Here is a 9,255-nt window from a genome sequence, read left to right on the forward strand (position 1 = left end):
GACTCAAACCCTCATTCACTTAGTTCAAAAGTCCATGTCCGCTCTGAAACCATTAAAGTACAAACTTGTTCCACCGAAACCTAATTTCCAGTCATTTAAAAAGTTGTCCATTAATAATAATAATACTATGTTTTTTCATTATTCCAAGACACTTTATTTTCAAAACAGGCCCCGACACTAAGCTTCTGGCAGTAATAATGATTTTTAAAAATCAAAGGGGTTAAAAAATCACTGCCTGGTGAACGGACAGCAATATCTTATTCTGAATTGTTTTCAAACCAATATATATGGGATGACAAAAGCAAATATTAGTTCACGGAAACACAAGTGTCTCAGTTTGGGCCCTTTTAAAGAACCCTAATAAAAGGAACTTACTGAGATTGCTCTGAGTTAACCTTAAGGTCAAGAAGTGGAGCCAATTGACTACAGATCATTTGGATTTCAACCTTTGCTCTCTGCACATCCTCCTTTTCTTTCCTAGTGGACAGATGTCGTGTGGCTGTCCAAGCCCGGCTCTCTCCATTTGTACTTCTCTCTGTAAAAATGGTTTCTCTCTGTCCAACAGAATCTAATCAGCTCCCCGAAGTCATCTGACTAGCCAGGTCAAAGGGCAGAGTCTCCTAGTCTGGCTGTTAATGCTTACTCCAGTGCTAGGAAACTTTAACTGGATTTTTCTAATTCTACTATAATACAACTTGAATCAACTTTCACCCTCTTGACTCTTTAACATAAGCCAAGTATTTATCTGTTTCAAAGGCAACTATGGTTATTTCCTGGGACCTGTTGGTCTCTTCTTACTCCCTGTTTTAATGCTCCAACCTCAAAGAATTAATCACCTGTAAAACCAACCCCTATTTACCACCCCTAATTTCATGCCTATTTCCTCCCTTCTCCTCTGTAGAAAGGCACCTCTGTCACTGCTTCTGGTGGACACGTCTGGATTGACCGTCCTCCGCCTGCCCCACGACTTCGATGGGCCTGTGTTCTGTATGGATCATGACTCCCGTGAGCAGAGTCCTGTAAGGTCTCCTGACTTCTGGGTTCCGCCATGATGCCGGGCAACTGCTGGGAACTCCAACGTAGTTGAATGATCTTTCACTGGGGAAGATGATGATGATGATGATGATTTACCATATTCTAACCTTGGTTATCTCTCCATTTTCTGGTTAGCTAATAACTGACTATTTAAAGTTAAAACAGTTGTTATTACCCAGGCCTCTAGTTTGCAGAGTGGCTGGGGGTTGTTGAAGGGCAGGTTTAACTCTCTTTAGGTGGTGGTGGTGGGGTGTTCTCCATGGTGGGATGGATCCCCCCCACACCCCCACACAGGTACTTGCTAAACAGGCCTCTCCACCCCCCCCCATCCCAGTCCTCATTCTTAGTCAAATTAACTTCCGAATTCCAGTCCTCCTCCAGGAGGGGACTTTCTTTTATTTTTCCCACCCTGGCTGGGAGGAATCTGGTTTTCCCTCCCTTCCTGCAAAACAAGCAGGGGAGTGGGGGCTGCCACCCCCCCGCCCCCCAGGCCCCCCCCAAAAGAGGATTTTACAAAGAAAGGGCTGACTCGGGGCTCCTCTTCCCCTCCTCCTCGGGGAGAGGATGGGGGAAATGGGCATTGGTCCCCCCACCCCCCCAGCCCCCCGGCCCGGCCGCCCGCCCGCATCCCCGAGGGCGTCTGCGGGGAGGGCGGGCGCTCGCCGCGGGGCGGGGCGGGCCGGCGTCGGCCCCCGGGGGTCCCCGGTCCGCCCGGGAGAACCGAGCGGCGGCTCCCCCGATCCCCAGTCTGTCTGTCTGGGCTTTATTGATCCGGGCGGCCGGCTGGAGGCGGCCGTGCCCGGGGGAGGGGAGGGAGGGCGGCGGGAGGGCGAGAGCGGAGCCCCCGAGGGTCACCCACGCCGGCCCTCGGCAGGGGGCGCACGGGAGCCGGCGGCCGCTCGGCGCGCCGCCGCGGGGCCGGCCCCGCCCCGCCGCCGCGCAGGCCCCGCCCTCGGCCCCGCCCCGCCGCCGCGCAGGCCCCGCCCCGCCGCCGCCCCGCCCCCGCCGCCGCGCCGGAGCCGGCGTCTGGGCCCGCCCTCACGTGGGGCGGGGGAGGGACACGAGCCGCTCGGCCAATCAGGCGGCGCGGAGGCCGGAGGGGGCGTGTCCCGGGGCGGCCCGGCGCCCCGCCGGCTCCCCGCGGCCGGCGCTATTTACAGCGCGCGCGGGGCGGCGGCGGCCGCGGTGGGCGCAGGCTGCGGGGCTGGCCGCGTGCGTGGCGGCGGCGGCGCGGCGCGGCGCGGCGCGGAGCGGGACGGGTCCGGGCGCGATCGCGGCCGCGCGGGTCGGCCCCTGTCCTCGCCCCGCCGCTGAGGGCGCCGGGCCCCCCCCCCCTCCCCGGGCGGCGGGACGGGACCCCCGCGCGGCGCGCTCCGGGGCTCGAGGGCGGCCGCGGCGCCGCGGCGCCGGCGGGGACGTCCATGGATCGCCACTCCAGCTACATCTTCATCTGGCTGCAGCTGGAGCTCTGCGCCATGGCCGTGCTGCTCACCAGAGGTGGGGCCCGGGGTCGTGCGGGGACCCCCTCCGGGGTGCGGGGCGCGGGGGGACCCCCGGGGCCGAGGCCTGGCGGCGGCGGCGGACGGGCGGCGGGCTTCCCTCCCGCGGCTCGTGGCGGTGGCCGAGGGGCTCGTCCCCCGGAGCGCGCCGGGCCCCCCGCGACCTCCCCCCGGGGCAGACCTCGGGGTCCGGGGCGCGGGCGGGGCAGGGCCGGGCCGGGCCGGGCGCCGTCGGTCCCGGAGCCCCGGGCGCATCTTCGGTGTCTCCGTCCGTCGGTCCGTCCGTCTGTCCGTCTGAACGCGATCCCGTCGGTGGTGCGCGCGCGTGTGCGTGAGTGTGACAGGCGTGTGTTCCGTGGGTTGCAGAGGTGGGTGCTGTCAGCGGGCCCCATTTCCCACCCTTATTCTATAAAGTATACTTAAAAAGGAAAGGGGGGCCGGTGGGAGCCCCCGAGGCTGGCTGGTCTTGGAGATGCCCCTGCCCCTCGCGCCTGCCCCTCGCGCCTGCCCCTCGCCCCTGCCCCTCGCCCCCCACCCACCACCACCCCCCGCCTCCGGCGAGGGCACGGCTTCTCTTCTTTTCAAGTAGGAAGCATGATTTAGCCTTTGCACCCCGTACTTTTCCTCCGGTGGCCGCGTGTGCAGCGGGCGTGAGGTTACGGGGGAAGCTGAACCCAGCAAGGGTGAGGTGCTACGGTATTTGTTTATTTTGGAAGGAAGGGTGTAATTAACCCTAAATAACAGCCCTTGCAGCCTGGAAGAGGGGGAGCCCCCCCCCCACACCACCACCCTGGCCCTATCAAAGGGCGGGCGGGCAGCTCGGGGAGGGACAGGGGCTGACGTGAAGTCACAGATACCGAAACTATGTGCCTGATAATGGTATAATTAGGGATCAGGGATGCCTGCCTGCTGCAGACTTCAAAAAGCTGGGGAAGCCAGCCAGTCTCTTCTGCAGCCACCTTGACTGCAGCGGGCATTTTTGTTTAATCACTATGTACAGTAACTAGAAAGGGAGCACACAGAGGAGCATTGTTCCCTGTTTCAAAATACCAGTCCCCTCCTGGCCTTTTGCATGCCACAGGAAGAAACTTTATGAAATGACAGAAATATAGTTTTAATACAGCCACACAAAAGTCCGTTCTCCTTGCTGAGAATTTGCGGCTCTAGCTTTTTTTTTTTTCTTTCTTTCTTTTCTTTAAGGCTTAGAACTTTCCCAGTTACCTGTCAGCATTTTACCGGACTGTTTTAGGTCATTGAAAAATGTGGTATTTTATTTACATGGGCTCTCATAAACATGGAATCAACGTTTTTCTAGCGTTTTCCCTTTTCCTATTCTGTACTGTCCGAGGTGAGTGCTCTGAAGATGGACTTGTAGTCTGTTATTTCCACTTTTAAGTGTGCATACGGGATTGGTCAGGTTAGGGATGTAGAGTCATCATCGCCTCCGATTCACGCAGAGAATAAATGGAGCTTGGAAGGAGGCAGGGTGAACAGGATCACCCCCCCTCCAGGCTAGGGTTCTGGAAACCCAAGCCACTGTGCTGCGGCCGAAGCCTCCACCTTTGGACGGTTCGGAGGTTGCCTGAGATCTCGGTTGAGTCGGCTGGATTTTCTTTGAGCTGAACCCTTGGCAGCCTGGGTGAAAACTGAGCCCCCTGTGCGGTAGCCTGGAATTTGGATAGATAATTAAATGAGACACCTCACTGGGGCATGCACCCCGAGGAGGGAGGAGGAAGAGCGAGCGTCGGGGCTCCTCTCTGCAGAGTTAGTTGAATTGCACAGGGAAGGTGTCACTGGCTTGGAAGGTCTTTGGGTGTGTGGGGGGGATCTGGGAGAGGTAAGGTGAGCCGGAGCTGAAGCTGGGTGACAGTGACCGGAGGTCCCCACCCCACCCCCCACCCGGAGCGTCCCCTTGCCGGGGACGGACATGGCTTCCAAATCCAGAACCGTTGATTCAACGCTTCCAGCCTGAAATCTCCAATTGTGATGATGCTCACAGAGCCTTTGTAACTCAGCATGCCGGGTTTCTAAAGGAAACTTTTTAATTGCTTCCTGTAGAAAAATTTGAGGTTTCCTTTAGGATTTTTCATGCAACCAGAGGATTTTCAGTTTCAGCGGGTTCCCCCCCCACCCCGTTTTAGATCGCATGTTAAATTACATGTAAAACTGGGGAGGAGGCGTCAGCCGGGCAGTTCTGCATTCTCCTCCCCCCTCCCCCCTTTTTTATGACTTTCCATTTGGGCTGAAAGAAATTGACTTTGGCAAGCCAACCACTAATTGTAAACTGCCTAGTTCCTGTTTTACAATATACTGACTAAAAGCTCCTCCGCATGAAAAGATCTTTATAGGCAAAGTTTGCCTTTTCTCGAGAGGTTGCAAATAGCTGCCCAGTTTCATAGTTTTAAAACCCCTGACCTGAGCAATTTCTAGATTGTTGTGTTTCTAGTTAATAACTTTATAAGGTGTTAGTTCAAGCTCTTAAATCTTGGCTCACTCCTTAGGGATAGTAAACAATTCAGTAGTTCCGATCAAATATTTATACTGACAAAACCCAAAAGCCCCGCAGTTTTATGTTGTATGGTGATGTGGGATTAAATGATTAAAATGAATAAATGCATGCTTTACCTTCTGGGACGAGAAATGACAGTGATGGCTCTTTTTCCTTCCAAAATCCGAAGTGTTTTTTAATTGCTCCTCACTCCTCAGCAGTGTGCCATTTTGGGGAGTCGTACAGTCCTAGGATTGCATTTAAAATCATCGCAATTGAAGCGCTGATTGTTGTCAGAGCATTTCCCGGCTTCTGTTGAGTAGCTACTCGAAGCCTCCTGCCGGACTCATCCTCAGTTAAGTGTCTTTGAACCAGGGGAGTTTAGTGATTTCCTTCTGCTGGGCTGACAGGGTTCCTCTTCCTTCTCAGGAGAAATCCGATGCTATTGCGATGCTGCCCACTGCGTGGCCACTGGCTACATGTGTAAATCCGAGCTCAGCGCCTGCTTCTCCCGACTCCTGGATCCCCAGAACACCCACTCCCCCCTCACCCACGGCTGCTTGGATTCCCTCGCCAGCACCGCAGACATCTGCCAAGCCAGACTGGCCCACAACCACTCGGGCAGCGCCATGCCCACCTTGGAATGCTGTCACGAAGACATGTGCAATTACAGAGGCCTTGTGCTCGCTCCTCCCAAGGGTGAAGCCTCAGGTAGGTGGACGCCGGTCCTAAACGCCACCCCCTCCCTGCCCGGCCTGCCTAATAGACCTGTGACAGCCACGACTTTGTGTGTCTGCTATTGATTTTGTTGTTAATGTAATTAGAGACAGCAGCCAGCGAAGCATGCTGGCTGCAAAGATGCATCTCTATTGAGTGGCTTTTATGTCTGCCTGAGCATTCGATGTCTGTCTGCATAATAGGTTTTGCCTGTTTTTTCAACATTTTGAATACATTAAAATAACCATTAAGCCTTAGTAATGACAGCTTCTAAATAAGCATGTTGTTTGTGAGCTTCTTTGGATAGTTTTACAGCTATCTTTATTTTCCCAATAGTGTGATTGAATTGCAAGGAGCTTTTTCTTAAAGCAGGATTTTTCTTCTCCTTATTTTGTGCCGGCATTGGGGCTTGAACTCAGAACCTGTTCTCTGTTACCACTTGAGCCACAGCTCTACATCTGGTTTCTAGCTGGTTAGACTGCAAAATAGAGTCGCCCAGGTTTATCTCTTCACTTGCTTTGAACTAGGCTCCTCAGAGCTCGGCCTGCTGAGTAGCTAAAGTTAAAAGCGGAAGCCACTGGTGCTCAGCTTAAAGAAATTTCTTCTTCAGCCGGGCGCTGGTGGCTCACGCCTGTAACCCTAGCTGCTCAGGAGGCTGAGATCTGAGGATGGGGATCGGAAACCAGCCCGGGCGGAAAAGTCCCCATGAGACTCTTATCTCCAATTAACTGCTCACAAACCGGAAGCGGCTGCGGCTCAAGTGATAGAGCACCAGCCTTGACCACAAAGAGAGAGGCCCAGGGACGGCACCCAGGCCCTGAATTCAGGCCCCACAAGGGACCAAAAAAAACTACTTCTTTAACAATTGACCCACATGGCCAGTGACTCGGGAGGGTGAGATCTGAGGATTGCCACTCGAAGCAGCCCAGGCAGGAAATTCCTTAAGACTGTTATCTCCAATAAACTACTCAAGAAAAAGCCAGAAGTGGAGCTCAAGTGGTAGAGCGCTCACCTTGAGCAAAACAAGTTTAGGGATAATGCCCAGGCCCAGGGTTTAAGCTCCAGGACCAGTGGGGAAGGAAAAAAAAAAAAAAGCCACCCAGAGTTTTGATCATTTTCTTTGTGTTCCTTTAGGACAAGGAAACAGATATCAGCATGATCGTAGCAGAAACCTGATCACGAAAGTGCAGGAACTGACTTCCTCTAAAGAACTCTGGTTCCGGGCAGCCGTGATAGCCGTTCCTATTGCCGGCGGGCTGATTCTAGTGTTGCTCATCATGCTGGCCCTGAGAATGCTCCGAAGCGAGAACAAGAGGCTACAGGACCAACGGCAGCAGATGCTCTCTCGTTTGCACTACAGCTTCCACGGACACCATTCCAAGAAGGGACAGGTTGCGAAGTTAGACTTGGAGTGCATGGTGCCAGTCAACGGACAGGAGAATTGCTGTCTGACCTGTGATAAAATGAGACAGACAGAGCTGGGTCAGGATAAGCTCCTTTCCTTGGTTCACTGGGGCATGTACAGTGGTCACGGCAAGCTGGAATTCGTATGACAGGAGTCTTAACCGGTACGGAACTGCTTCCTTGAGGGTCTTTTGAGTTCTGCTGGACAGGAGCACTTTATCTGGAGTCAAACTAACTCATGGAGTGAATCATCTTGGGAGAGACAAAATGACCTCTGCGAACAGCATCTTGGATATTTCTTCTGAAGGATTATTTGCACAGACTTGAATACAGTCAGGTGTATTATTTGCTTTAACATTATTTTTTAAAAAAGGCAAAGAGAAGACTATGTACACTTGCCAGGGTTATTTACATCCAAAGGAGCTGGAATAGTGTACCTAAATAAACTCAGTGTGCTCTGTGGAAGCTCCTACATCTTGATTTACTATTGTAAAGATTTAAATATATATATATTTTTTTCTTTTGCCTGAAATTTGGTGGTGTCTTTCATAAATTAAAAACTGAAATGGAAAAAAAAAGAAGCTTCAGTGGGAGAATGAGGGGGTATGTACCGTACGGCATTTGTCTCCCACAAGGGAAGGTCCAAGTTTAGTAGCCAAGTATTGTAGGAAAAATGATAACCAAAACAAGAAAGTAAGTGAAAATGTACAAGAGCACACGTTACTAATGTAAGTGAAATTCAAGATCGGTTGTTGCTCAGATCTTGGCTATAGAGTTTGGCCTTGATTGGTGTTTGGTTGCTTATTTGTTTGATTTGGATGTAATTTGGATTCGAACTCAGGGCTTCCCACTTGGTAATCAGGCAAGCACTCTACCTCTTGAGTCCTGTCCTCAGCCCTTGTTACCCAGAGCTGGGGTGGGAGGTGCTTGCCACCAAGCCCAGCTTGCCATTGGTTGATAAAGGATTGCATGGACTTTTTTTTTTAACCTATGCTGGCCTCACATCTTGAGATCTTCCTAATCTCAACTTGTGTCATACTGCCCAGATTTTTGTTTTCTAATGAGAGAGAGAGAAAGATCTTGTTTATTTTCTCACGAACGTGTAACTTTTTTTGTTTTGGGTGCTAGTCTTAAAGCTTGAACTCAGAGTTTAGGCACTGTCTCTGAGCAGCGTTTTGTTCAAGGCTAGTGTTTTACCATTTAAGCCACAACATCTCTTACAGCTTTTTCTGAGTAGTTTATTGGAGAAATTAAGAGCCTCCCAGACTTTCTTGCTTGATCCTGGCTTTGCAATGTGATCCTCAGATCTCAACCTCCTGAGTCGTTACCGTTATAGCTATGAGCCACCAACACCCAGCATGTATGTGTAACTTTCTTAGGGCATTTCAAAGTGTGGGACAGCCATTATGGAATGGCATTTGGGGCAGCAATTCTGATTTCATCTAAGAACTCTTTTTTTCTTGTGCCAGTTCTGGGGCTTGAACTCAGGGTCTTGCCACTCTTCCTGCGTTTTTGTGCTCACGACTAGTGTTCTACCACTTTGAGCCATAGCACCATTTCTGGCTTTTATGAAAATGTTAATTGGAGATATGGATGTCATGTGAATATGTAGCTCTCTTTTCTTGATTTTGTGCTGATTATTGAGCCCAGAGCTTTATACATGTTAGGCAATTGCCAGTGGACTATGTCCCCGGCCCTGGAAGAATTTATTGAATTTATTTGTGCCAGGTTATATATGATTGAATATCTGAAGTGGTTGTAGCACAGATAATGTTTATACAGTAGTTTCAGTATTATTTATCAGCTTAACTCAGTTGCTCTGTAGTACCTATTAACTACACAAATCAATGGTTATTGTTAGTCTGTCTCTACTGTTTTTTCTGTTTTGAGCCAAATGAAATAATTTGTGTCCCAAATTAGCCAAACTATATAGTACATCACAGCTAGTTTTCAAATGTACAACTCTTTTAAATAATTTTTTCTCAACCCTTAAAAGATTTTCAGTAGTGAACGTTGTGCAACAATCAGCAGTAGCCTTTTTAATAATCGGCGCTACTAGATTCTTTTCCCCAAGTGGTCCAATTTATTTATTTGTACTGGAAATTGAGCTTA

At 51.3% G+C, this 9,255-nt stretch overlaps 1 protein-coding gene across 1 annotated transcript; it reads left to right on the plus strand.

Moving 5' to 3' along the window:
• The first annotated feature begins 2,397 nt into the window (after positions 1–2,397).
• Positions 2,398–7,675, plus strand: Bambi (BMP and activin membrane bound inhibitor). The gene is made up of 3 exons (XM_048367811.1): positions 2,398–2,532; positions 5,452–5,733; positions 6,874–7,675. The coding sequence occupies exons 1-3, from the start codon at positions 2,457–2,459 to the stop codon at positions 7,290–7,292; spliced, it is 777 nt and encodes a 258-aa protein (XP_048223768.1). The 5' UTR covers positions 2,398–2,456; the 3' UTR covers positions 7,293–7,675.
• Positions 7,676–9,255: the final 1,580 nt, after the last annotated feature.

Source organism: Perognathus longimembris, chromosome 18 (assembly GCF_023159225.1).
Source record: "Perognathus longimembris pacificus isolate PPM17 chromosome 18, ASM2315922v1, whole genome shotgun sequence".
Taxonomy (NCBI): Eukaryota; Metazoa; Chordata; class Mammalia; order Rodentia; family Heteromyidae; genus Perognathus; species Perognathus longimembris.

Bases quoted from the DNA above. Each gene is read 5' to 3' on its own strand.
- Bambi (XM_048367811.1), top strand. From the start codon at position 2,457: ATGGATCGCCACTCCAGCTACATCTTCATCTGGCTGCAGCTGGAGCTC. The intron at 2,533-5,451 runs GTGGGGCCCGGG...CTTCCTTCTCAG, and splicing joins GGCCGTGCTGCTCACCAGAG to GAGAAATCCGATGCTATTGC. The intron at 5,734-6,873 runs GTAGGTGGACGC...GTGTTCCTTTAG, and splicing joins TCCCAAGGGTGAAGCCTCAG to GACAAGGAAACAGATATCAG.